This window comes from Hydractinia symbiolongicarpus, chromosome 14, assembly GCF_029227915.1.
Source record: "Hydractinia symbiolongicarpus strain clone_291-10 chromosome 14, HSymV2.1, whole genome shotgun sequence".
In the NCBI taxonomy this organism is placed as follows: domain Eukaryota; kingdom Metazoa; phylum Cnidaria; class Hydrozoa; order Anthoathecata; family Hydractiniidae; genus Hydractinia; species Hydractinia symbiolongicarpus.
The window spans coordinates 1928756-1941812 of NC_079888.1; the positions used below are offsets into that span (position 1 = coordinate 1928756).

A 13057-nucleotide genomic window follows, 5' to 3' on the forward strand; every position below is an offset into this window, starting at 1 on the left:
GAAAGCCCTTAACGAATAATGTGTAATTCAAAGAATACTTGGGGTTGACTAATTAATTTGGTCTCAGTTACTCCAGCTAAATCTACTCTACTATATGCGACAGTAATCAGTTCTTTATATTGTATTTACTTATTTAGACGATTTCAACAAGATAATGATGACACCAAAAAGTTGCTATAAGAAAAAGTTGATTGACGCAGATGGGTTGCTCAAAGGTGGTATGAAATGTTTTTATAATTTGGTGTATTCATTTTTATAAAGCGAAGCACTAAGCAAATAGCAGCGTGCAGTGGGTGGATCATTTATAGTACAAATGGTTTAGTTCTGCTAAGATATGTAGCTAGGATTTCATCATTTCTTCTGCGCGATCTACTGAAAATTAAGCAAAAGAAGAAGCGCGCTTTTTTTGCTTGAATAGGTAACTTAAACTAAAATTCTCTCCTAAAAGTGCAAGCAGTCATAATTTGTATATTATCTTTAAATCGCCAACAAAAGAGATTAAATACTTCAACGAGAGCATGTGCAGAAATATTTGATTTAGTGATAGGTTCTTAACTTGGTGAAAGGTCTCCCTTCTCCTCCCCTTCCAATCGAATTAAATAATTTCCTGCTATAAATCCCTTATTAAAATATACACTGTCACACTTTGCAATCATAAACCTATCGCAGTTTGTAATCATTTCATGTCTCAAACGTACCCCCTGGCTTGGGTTTTACTGAAACATAGGACGAATCAGGCAGTTTCTATCTGGTAGGAATACAAAAATATCTTTTTGCAATAGTTCTCCGACATTTATAGCTACGCGCTGTGTTAGCGTTTTATAAGTGAGCAGTTTCATTATGGTACCAATTTTGCGCTAAGAAAGTTAAACAAAATCTAAACGTACATTTCATTCACTTTCTACCGGTCCCAATCAGTTTTTGATTCAACGGTTCTATAAGACATTCGTACTAGCAGGAATGTGCTTTTACTTTGGTGGAATGACCAGTGAAAGGATTTATTTTTATTTACTTTAAAAAAAAAGAAAAGTAAATTTCTTCATTCTTCGTTGGAGATAAATTATTATAAAATCTTTCTAAGATTTAATAATGTTTCAAATTCACTTCAAATCAGAAGAATTATATATGAGAGCACGACAATAAGATGACAAAAGGTTATTTACAATGTACACAATACTGTAATAATCTGTTTCAGTTATGCAAGAATTTTTGATCATTTGTAAATCGGTTCTCTGGATGACGAAAAAGTTGATCAAACGGCAGTTTCGTGTATTATTTTCTTTAATTTTTTCTTTGATTTTTCGAACTAATAGAATTTGATGACATTATGTGTCTTAACTTAAAACGTTTCTCACGGACTGTGATGAAGCGGATACAAGCCGCCGAAGTTGAAACTCCATCCAAGGTGAATTAATTTTCGCTAATTGTCGCAAATGGATTTTGAGTTGACTTTTCTGCTTCAAGCGTTTTAGTCATTCTCAAATTCACATTATTACTAAGTTACGCCGCTTACCCTTGGGTGGAGTGTGCCATAGCGTTCTCGTTTAACGTATAAAAAATATTTTTACTTCTTTGAGTTATTGCAGGAACCATATTCGATGACAATATGCAGATTTTTTTTCGCCTTATGTTTGGTTACAAAACGCAACAGGAAATTGTATTTGCCGGCCGAAATGTCATCACAAGTAGCTACATTGCGATATTTTAAAAATAAACATAAAGATAAGCATAAAGATAAATAGTTTTATATTGAAACGAAGCTAATTTGCGCATCGCTAACAACCTGGCAGTGAGCGGGATTCGATCCGCGGACCGCAGAACAGTTATACGCAGACGAACACAATGCACTACCTGCGTCAATTATGTTAGTGATGTACAAAGTAGCTTTCCTTTAATATGATATATACGGATTATGATCGTAAGATCGAAGGTCCGATCGAGGCAAAACATTTTCTGTTGAAGAGAACAAATGTGCAATGATAAATTATTTTTTTATTTTCTGCGTCTTTATACAGGAATACGATTGTCTGTTTATATGCACATTTATACATACTTACCTACAACACCAACAATACCAGTACCTATAATTCTGATTAAAATTTATTGAGACATCACAGCTATATTTAATGCTCGTCACCACAAGTAATAAGATTGTCTTTTTGTATATTAGTGTCAACACTTATTTGTCAAGTTCAATGAATAATAAAAAACAATGAAACTTAATCCTACCGCTTTTTGGACCTTAATTAGGGTGAACTTTTGCAATGAGGTTGTCGTTCTATGCTATCACGTATTAACGGACTTCGCCTACCGTATTCAAATGCAATTAAAGCCCGAATATAAATTTTCTGCCATATACTTCCAAGGGGTCATGCTTTCGCGAAGATCACCAAAGTTTTTAACCCTACAAGGCAAACAAGGTTGATGAATTTACACGGGCCATATCAAGGATGTATGAGAATGCAACCAATGACCGTTGCCGAGATTTCATCTTGCAGGTTTAGAATCTCATTCGCTGATCAACGATGTCAGTACCCCCTTTTGTAAAGTCGTATACAGTGCAGGTTTGTTCTTCTCATCAATTGTTGTGCCGAGAATGGGATTTAGCGTTGAAAGCATTAAGACGTTTTTCTTTTTTTTGTCGATGAACTTACGACATATGAGCCTAAAACAAGAGCACCTTCTTTTTCCCAATACAATTCGGTGGATAAAATTTCTCTGTGCTCAACTTTCTTTACATCAGCTGGTACACCTTTTCTGTTCATCAACGTACCAATGCATGTTACGTATTTTTCATTGAGCAACCATTTTGCCAGAGTAAATGATGTGTATAGGTGATCAAATGACAGGTTTCTTCCTTGAAGGGGTTGTTTTTCATCCAACCGCGAAACAAGATGCTTTGTTACGTTTTCGGTTCCCGGATAATAAAACTCACAATCCTCCTGAGGTTTTCCAGCATATGGTGCAGTGACATATGTATACGGATACCGAGCAGCGTTTATAGATTTGAATAGGAGACCATACTTTAGGGGTTTATTTGGATTAAATTGTTTAAATGCAACCTGCGTCCGCATGGGGTACAAGGTTTTATCAAGGGACAGGTAATCCAAGCCTACACTGTTCATTAAACATTTCAAGCAACTCACGAACAGCCGCAAAGCTTCCATCGGTTGGCCCGACTTTCTTCGTCATCAAACGTCACAGTAGCAAGTAAAAAATAAAATCTATTCCGTGACGGAGGCCCATATTTAACCGAAAATAATCTCATACATGCAGTTGGTAAAGTCCACGATACTGACGAGGCATTTTTTATAAAAGGATTTTTGCACAATGATTCTTCGGATATATTTGAAGTAAGATTGTCTACTTTTTCATTTGTGTGCTTTACTATAAGCTCTGTCATCTCATTTGTGGAATACATGGCAAAAGCATCAATAGGTTTATCTGTGTTTTAAGCTGTTGTTGTTGGTCCAGGTTTCCCGATCAAAACGTCAGCTCTTCTTTGACGTCCTGGTAAAGCTTTTTACGGGCGGAGTTTTGGACGTTTTAGTGAAAAACAAAGATGTGGATTTATGGCTACCTGGAAAAGAAATTAAATTTCATATTTATATTATCCTATAGACAATTTAATTAGCTTTTATATTCAATAAATAATTTTGAAGAAAAAAACATAATTATTGAGAAACAATGAATAACTGAATGTGTGTCTATACCTTTACAGTATCCTTAAGAAGTTTTTAGCGTACTTTTGAAACAAAAAACCATAACTCGCAATTACTCCGACAACAACTTTTGCAAATGCGTATACATGCTTAACAGTGTTTAGAATGCGCTAAGCGCACTTCAGAACAAGCCGTAATAATTGTATGGTTCAGCCAGTTGCGATAAAATACCAAAATATCGGAAAAAATTGTCACGTTACCAACAATTAGCACAGCTAAAGGGTTTGTATCAAACCAATTAAGGTAAAGACAAATTGTGTGGATCCTATATATTTTCTCACACGTTTTTTTCATTGATCCAGCTCATAAGTTTTTGGAAAATGGCCGTTTCTTAGCCACAATGTGATAAAGATGGAATAATTTAAATTAAACTCCACTTTCCATAACTTAAAAGTTCTCTTCCGCATTTGTTCGCATTGTGCAATTTGTCAAAAAGAGAAGACGCACTATGATGGCGTTTGAATTTATGACCTCAGTTTTCCAAAAGAAAATGAAAAATATCTTTTCAATAAGAACCATTATTAAGCTCAATAATTATTGCATCGTGGACTTATTTATGCATCAATCAAGAAACACACCTTATACTTGAAACATACCCTATACTTGAAACTTTTGTTTTTTTCCTCCACATCAATGTAACAAGATCTTTGATCGAATATAGATTTGAAGTTGACATAATTTATTTACAAATTTTTTTCTCGATATAACAGTTCTGTCATAATGTAACAAAGTTAAGTACCACTGTCTTAATCCGTCATAGAATTGTCATAAATGAACTTGTTTTTCTTGTTAAAGTCCGCGATTTCTGTAAGTAAACAATCGCCCGCTTGTTTGGCTTTATATTATTCACATATTCATTTCATTTTGTGTAAGTGAGCATAGTTTCTTTAAGGCGTGTAAGAATATGGTAAGTTTATTTGGTGTTGATAAATCAAAGGGTTTCTTCGCTTTTTGTATTACAAGAAACAGTGGAATAGTGAAAAGAAGTAATAGATCAAAAACATTTTGTAAAAAGGAGACATGCAAAAGGTGATTGCTAAAAACTTCTATGGGAGTGGTATAAATACCATCCCCTCCCACCCCTTTGTATATGTTCATATGCCATATAATAGAACTTTGTAAGTCATCGAATTATATTACATTGTTTGTTTTGTTATCATTTTCAAAATTAAGTTAAAAGAAGTTTTTTGATAAGTGAAAGTTTATGTAAGTTACTTTCATTTTATAGTTTCAAATTTCATGTGAATTACATTTGTTTTATAATCCATTTTGTAAAGAGCCTAAGTACTTTAAACGACAATTTCTTCCAGGAAAGAAGCGGAGGCAGTGTTGCTCCCACAGACTTGCCGGTTGGCAAAGGCCACTAAAAGAAAATGGTATGTAGTAGTTAAAAATGCTACCAATGTATTAATGTGAAACTAAAGCTGGGAAAATTCTTTTTATTTTTTTGCAACTGGGCAATTGAAGGAGATTGATGTTGGAGATTACATTATTTAGATAACCAATAACAACTTTTTTTCTTTCAATCATAAATCATAAAAATGTCTAGAAATACATTAACCAGTGATGTTTTTGATAAATAAAATTCTGAAATATCAGATTAGTGATTGGATAATGTATATAAGTAAATACGGACCGATAGTAGATTAGCGAAGATGAACCCATTTAATTATAAATAGAAGAATAAAACGTTTTTACCTTCGCTGTGTAAAAATTTATTTGTTGATTCTTTCTCTATAATAATAGCCGGCGTATGTCTATTAGTGCGTCTGTTTGCTTGTTTGTCACGAAAACACGAAATGCGATATATAAAGGTTGCGATATCCCGTGAATTTTTCACAGTTAACGACTAGTCTCTTTAATAAGTCCGCAAATCCACACGAAATAGCGTGTAATTTAAAGACGTGCGATCGCGTGGATTTCTCTGCGGGCTGACTACTAGAAGTTAATAATGTCAATACCAAATTCTCACTTGCACAAAAATAATCAATGCTATTAGGTAATTGCGAGTACAAACGTGCATATATATCATGACGAGAATAGAAGACGCAATTGAAGTAGCCTAGAGCGTTTGGCAAGAAGATTTCATAAAAACTAAGCGATGTTTAAAGTGTTGTTGCATTAATTTTGTATTCAACTTAAGGTTTATCTCTTTTATTTTAATTCCCTATTAAATTTCTTGTTATTATAGGGAGAAGAAAACCACCGAAGTAGGTTGCATACTATACTATTTTTCCTTTTCATGGCCTCTAGGCATTCTTCAACGACTTAAAAGCATACTCCTGGTTATCTCTGACAACAAAAATTATCTCGAGATTTTCACGTTCAACTACTGAATTAAATACAACGCTTATCTTCACTACGCAGTCAAAATACTCAAATAGTTTTCGCTCTAAATATAAGAGGTGGATTGAAAAAAGCATTAGCTAAAGAAACATTTTTTGTTTTGTTATTTCAGAGAAAAAGGAAAAGAGCGCCCTCCCGGCGAATGCCAAAGATGGCAAAAAAGAAAAAACCCGAAGAAGTCGGAAGATTAAAACATATAGTAATGCAAAGTTAAACTCCTTTCTTATATCAAATCTTTCAGTATTCTCAAATTTTTAACAAATAACAACATTATATACTCCTACCACGGATTTTTTTCAAAATAGTAGAAAAGAATAATTATGCTGTAGTTGAACTTGGATGAATAAGGAAGTTCAGTTTCCTGGATGTTTAATAAGAAGTTGAACTAAACTTTTTACTATCGGCATTTTCCATAGAATTTTCTCAATTTTCAATTTATCTTCAGTCTCAGTATTAATTTGAAAGCAAGTTACATTCTCAATGTTCACGCAAATATTCCCCTGACATTAATCCTGACATTTATCGTGCAGTTGTGGGCTTTCCTAAATCATAGCTGAAATTTTCTTTTAACTTCATTTTTTGAACCAAAACTGCCTTTTTAATAACAAGTTCATTTTTTTAAAATTTGATAACATAAGGAAAACGTTTGTTAGAAATGTAAACCTCCAAGTTTCTTCTTCTTTTTTAGTTACAACTCTCAAACAAGATCTGTAAGTATTCATTATTGATTTCTTACGTTAATTTCATCACAAAATACATTTTAAAAAACAAAGCTAAATTGTATTTTGTTTTGTCTTCTTGAGCTGTTTTTATGCATTATATTGAGCATTTTAGACAAGTACATGTTTCACAAAAGCAAAGGGAACAGTTATTTTGATTAGAGGTTTCATTTTTCTGTCTTTGTGATAAGGAAGTGTAGTTTTCCCGCGTAAAAATTCACGTTAAACCTGGTTCTAATCTTACATAAAACCTTTTTTAAAAAAACGAACTGAAAAATATCAGGCTATTATCTTTTTAATGCGAATTTTGAAGAAATATAAAAAAACCCTTACAAGTTTGGTATTCTAAAAAGTTTTCTCTGCGCTAAATCATCAATTGGTAACATTAACAATTAAATAAATATTTATTTAAAAAACATGTTAAAAAGACAATTTTCATTGTTTCTTATTATGTTAACATGTTCCCAAGCTAATCATTCTTTTGACTGAACCATAAAGAATACCCGAATATCACAAAATAGATAAATAATTATGATCAACTTGTTTGTCTGTTAACAACTAGTCCTGTGTTGTTTTAGAACGGAAAGAGACGAAGAAATAAAATTTTTAGTAAGTAGATTAGTACTAGTTAGTTTCTGTTTACGTTACGACGTATGTTAACACATCAACTAATATGCCTTGTTTTTATTGCACAAGGGAGACGATAAAATCGATTTGGAGGAATTTGTATATGGTAGATTTTACAGATCTGAGAATTATTCAAAATTGAAATTCATTTTGAAAGGATGCAAAGTATTTTTGATTTAATAACTACAAGATAAAAGGAAAAACAGCAAACAATTTTTGTACTACAAAAAGTAGCAGTAACGACATTTCGCGTGAAAAAAAAACATTAACGATGTTCTGTGACATAATAAAATCTACCTTCATGTCTTCTACGACGGCAAACATGATTTTAACTAAAGTTTAGTTGAGCATTTAAAATATAGAAACAATTCTTCAATCGAATGTCAAATGTTTTTTTATCAAAGTGTTTTTAATATTTGGCAGAATATCATCCTAAAAGTCCCCGTTTATTACAGAAAATATTGCACAATCAAATAGCTTAAATACAAAATTTATAAAATATTTGTATAATTGCTAGGGATGTAATAAAACTGACGCTGCTTAAACTTACCTCCAACTTAGATAATCAACTTAAAACGTATTATTGTCCTACATTAAAGTTAAAAAGTATTACCCAGGGAAGAAGCGTTTTATCCTTGGCATCGTAGTAACTTTACATGCCTTGTTGTCGAGTTTGAAATTCACGCAAACGCACAGTGATTCCAGCGGATTTTAAGAGCATAATAGAATCCCATACATTCCTGTTATTATAACGAAGCCTATGTTCAACGTAAAGAACAGTGTGCAACGAAATTTGCGCAAGATCTATTCTTAAACGCAAGGATACGAAGGAATGAGATTAAAAAATTGCCACAGGCGTTTTGATTAAACTAATTTTGAAACAGCATCTACTCTGCTAGTGAGTCCACGCACAACATGCTCCCCCGAAGTTCTTTAGTTTTTGACATAGGCCGGACGCTGGCAACTTTGACCAAACCAAAACGCAACTCGTTTCTTGTTTCTCATATGTGACCAAGTAGCACAAGTAGACCTTTTAAATTATTCACAAAATTAAAAATAGTTTCAACACTTTACTCTTCTTTTTTTCCCGTCGACATGTTCACGTGGCCGTTTTGCCATCTGGGATGTCATACTGAGGTTAATCTGAAAAAAATGCTATAAAATGGCGGCTTCTGTCGGGGAAGCATGTTACAAACATAGTAATTTAACATTATAAAGTATAAGATGAATTTATTTTAGCATATAAGCTTTAAGGTGACAAAACAAAAAATAATGTGAAAAGAAAATAATATATACTGAAAAACATTGTAAAGAATTACTTCCAAAAAGTAATTCTTTACAAAAAGTAATTCTGCAAATTCACTCAACTCGAAAAAATGGTTATCATGGTAACACTTTAGAATACTTTTCAAAAGGAGTAATTTAGCCGTAAAGTAAAACTGCTAAATGCAGATTCATCTCCCACAAAAAACTCCACTTAGGCAGAAGAACAGAAGAACAATAAAAAAAGCTTCCGCCATTCCAATTTTGACGACGTAAGCAAATTGATTAAGATAATGCATTAATTTCAAATACAGTAATTTTTTATATTTTAAGCTGTAAGAGAAGAAGAAGAAAAAGAACAAGGAAAAGAAATTGAGAGTAAGTGGAAAATATTTTCTGTTGTTGTTGTTACTTAGATTGATGATAATTTTGCAATTTATTTTTCATCTATATTTCTTTAGTATTACGTGAGGGAGAAAGCATTGAAGGCAAGGTAGCAAAGTTCTGTTTATTTCGTTGAAATATTAAATCTATTTTATAATACCCGTATAAGTCCTGTCTGTGTTCTGTCACGCAAAATAGTACCGTAAGTAGCAAGACGCACGCATCGCTGTATCAAAAAGGTTAGGCGAACCCGTGGATTTTTCCACGGATTATTCCACGGGCCACCGGCTAGTATTAAATTTTAGATATAAATATTAGATATGAAATTTAAAATATATTTTAATATTAAAAACTCAATAAATTATTAGCAACCACTACATGGAAGTTAACTTTAAGACCTGGATATTTGATCGATGTGACACCGGCTACTTATGTCTAGGCGATAACACTTTGCATACTTGTAAAATGTCATAACACAAACAGGGTAAAGGTAAAATATTAACTAGATTGCGTCATGGGGATTAGAAATGCTGTCATATTAAATTTTCAATAAATTCAAATTTCTCAGATGCATTTAACTTGGTAAATATGACAATTAAAAAAAAAAAAACGACGTCTTTCATTGCGCGGGATCGATGACTTTAAATTTCGTTGTGTTTTATTCCTAGGACCCATAAATCTTCTTAGCAACACCTTAGTAACCACCTGGTTACGACCATACATGTAATAAAAGAATTTAAATTACATGCCGAGAAAAAGCTAGCTTTATCCCACCCTGTGCTAAATGAACATAAATTTGAACATTAAAAATAAACATAAATCTGCATTAGATTAGAGTTGGGAAAATTTAATGCTTCACCACATTTCTCTTCTTGTCCTCAATATGTAAGGTTACAGACTTGAACGTAGATACTAACATGCCGCATAATGCAGTTTTTATATTATTATCATTAAATTCGAAGACATCCTCAGGAATTGTTTCTTTTTATTCATACCTGTTGAACTGATCTTTTAACTGATTTTTCAGTCTTAAATAAGGAGATAAAAGAATTAATAGATGCTTGAATATCATTATTAGATGCTTGAATAAAATTTAATAGATGCTTGAATATAGAGGCTTGTTGGTTGGTTGTTGAAACATTTTTTCTTGCTATGATGCTTTTTTTTTTTTTTTGACTCACCAGGCTTCTAAATATGTTAAAATATATCATTATCGGATATTAATTAAAACTATCCCTTAAAATACTACAAAATTACTTAAGTCAGTGGTAGCTTAGAGCTTGAGACCTTGTAATGTAACTTTTTATCAAGAAAAATCTCTTTTTTAATTATTTTATTATATACCTGAAATTTTAAAATCGCACTTAAACTAATTTAATTTAATAAAGACAGTAGCTTTTTTGGCAAATTCCAAACTTCACATCGCAAAATATGCTGCCGCAAGCAAAGTATTATTTCTACCATTTTGTCTTTATTACTATTGCAAATTCTATTTTTTGCTTCTAATGCAAGTAACCCATGTTACTCGGCTTGCAAGCTTCGAAAATGCGCAATATACTCTTTCACAATGTCTGCATTATGGGTCAGTCCGCTGTACAACCGCACAGTAAAATCGAGACGCCTTAGACACGTCTTTTAAACCTTTCTGTGACGTGCTAAAGACATTTTAGACACATTCTTGTACTGCCAAGGCAGGATTGCTTTAGATAATTATAGCCGACGCATATTAAGATTTTAGTAATTTTAATTCTGATGGAGGTGTGACAAAGCAAAACAAGAAAGGGTTACGAGAACGATGATGAAGTATTTAATATAAAATTTTCTATAAGCAACAACAAGGAATACAAAAACATTAGTTTCGAAAACTTTTCTTGTTCTAAAAGATGGACTTCCCCCTTTGTGGATGATTAAAAGATAAGCAACAATCGAAGCTAAACTGCTGTTTTGCTTATAAAAAAAACGTGCATAACACAAAACATACAGTGTAATACTACAAAATTAAAATTGTTAAACATAAACAATAACAGTTGGTTAGTATCTTTAAGGGTTGTCTTGAACAACAGCGTCATTTCATTTTTGCCAACCACCGACACTTTGGTCTTAGTCCTGCTTGTAAGATATGTCTTTCAAATTGTGCACCTTGGATGATGTGCTTTCTTTGAAGTTACATTTAATTAGACCTTTAATAAAATGCATTTGAGTCATTACATCAACATATGAAGTAGCTACTGCTTTAATTATAAGAACAAACTTTATAGGTCTAAAATTTTAGAACATGTGTAACGTGCACTTGTCACTTACCTCCAAGGTAATATTTTCTTTATTGTCCATTCATATCTTGGGTAAATACAGCTTTTTACTTTACACAATTTCTATTCAAAACTAAACATTCAACATTTGTTGAAATAGATGTTCTTTCTTCTTAGGCGTAGTTTATACGGCCGATTTTATGCCGCGTCTAACTCAAATAAATTTAAAAATGATTTAAGTTCGGCAAAAGTGCGGCTGTATAAACTGAACATTTTATTAAGGTCGACCTCAATATTTAAGTCTATCAAATTTTGCCGAACTTTCCACTTAGGTTAGGCATAAGTTCGGCATCGGTTTATACAGTCGATCTTCGGCCTGTTTTATGCAAGGCAGTGTTTTTGTCGTGTAAAAAAAACACCAAATCCCATTGTTATCTAATCAAAAAGTGCTACCTCAGCATAACAAATCACTCGTTCAAAATGGCTGACTACGTCGGTGACCACGAGAAGCTTGTGAGTATTTTTTAAGTTTTTTTCAAGTTTCTTTGAATAAAATTGAAAAGTTTGTAAGATGAAAACATTGAATTTATTTACATGTTTGTATATATGTTTTTTGATGCATTTTTCACGATCAACGTTTGCTTTTTGTAGGACTATGAGTACGAAGAAGAGCATAATACAAGTGAAGATGAGGATAACAACGAGAATATTTTTGATAAAAAACAACTGAAAAAGAAGCAGGGCAGACGGAGACAATGGCCTGATGCCCAAGTTGACGATCTGATCGACATTATCATCGAGAATGATAAATTCAAAGAGAAACTTTTGATGACCAACGTAAAAAATGTGAAAAATAGTCAATACTACGACCAAGTTATCCAGGAAATCAAACAACGCTGTGAGGAACGAAATGAAGAATTTCTTTTTGATGTAAAACAAACACGACAGAAGTTTAAACGATGTGTTACTATTTGCCGAAATGCAGTCATGAATGTGAAAACTGCTTCTGGAATAAGATTCCAAGAAGATAAAGAACTTGGAAATTGGTTTGGCAAGTTGCTCCCTTTGATAAGCTCAATGGATAATTGTCAGCCACAACAATCCATTGAGCCAGGCCATTCACAGATCGATTCTTCTACCGAAAATGATGCAGAGATTGATGATGACCCAGAGAAGTCTGACAGTGGAGAGACTTCATTCACTCCCGATTCATCAGAATCATCTGGGGGTTCTTTTTTGAAAAAGAGGAGATCATATGTTCCAACTCCAACGGTACGTAAAAAGTCCATGAAAACGGAAAATATTCTTGGAGAGATTAAAGAAACAGTTGAATCGTTGAAAACTCTATCTTCTGAAAATTCATCAAAAGAAATCTTGGAGTTTTTAAAAGAAGAGAGCAAGAGACAGTCAGATAGAGACAACGCCTTCTTTCAGTTAATGACAAATTTTTTACAACCACAGCCTCCCGCTCAGCCTATGTATCAACCATATCCCCATGTTAACAACAATCAACCGGCTGCTGAATATGGGTATCGCTATGGCATGACAAACATGCGACCTGCAAGTGCAACCTTAAGTTATGCTCAACACGACAACACACAACAGGAATCATATACATCACAGATGATGGATCCAAATTATCCTTGATTAATTGATTGTGAGGTAAATGCTCGTCGACAATAATGATTTTATATTTTATATTTTATAATATATTTTCTTTCTAAGAACATGAAGACGAAAATTTTTT

At 32.9% G+C, this 13057-nt stretch overlaps 1 protein-coding gene across 1 annotated transcript; it reads left to right on the forward strand.

Moving 5' to 3' along the window:
• Positions 1-4626: 4626 nt before the first annotated feature.
• On the forward strand, positions 4627-9276 carry LOC130625037 (uncharacterized). The gene is made up of 7 exons (XM_057440123.1): positions 4627-4698; positions 4951-5098; positions 5914-5932; positions 6757-6778; positions 7366-7396; positions 9011-9055; positions 9139-9276. Exons 1-7 carry the CDS (start codon positions 4627-4629, stop codon positions 9195-9197), a joined length of 396 nt encoding a protein of 131 aa, XP_057296106.1. The 3' UTR covers positions 9198-9276.
• The last annotated feature ends 3781 nt before the right edge of the window (positions 9277-13057 follow it).

Bases quoted from the DNA above. Each gene is read 5' to 3' on its own strand.
- LOC130625037 (XM_057440123.1), top strand. From the start codon at position 4,627: ATGGTAAGTTTATTTGGTGTTGATAAATCAAAGGGTTTCTTCGCTTTT. The intron at 6,779-7,365 runs GTAAGTATTCAT...GTGTTGTTTTAG, and splicing joins ACAACTCTCAAACAAGATCT to AACGGAAAGAGACGAAGAAA. The intron at 9,056-9,138 runs GTAAGTGGAAAA...ATATTTCTTTAG, and splicing joins ACAAGGAAAAGAAATTGAGA to TATTACGTGAGGGAGAAAGC.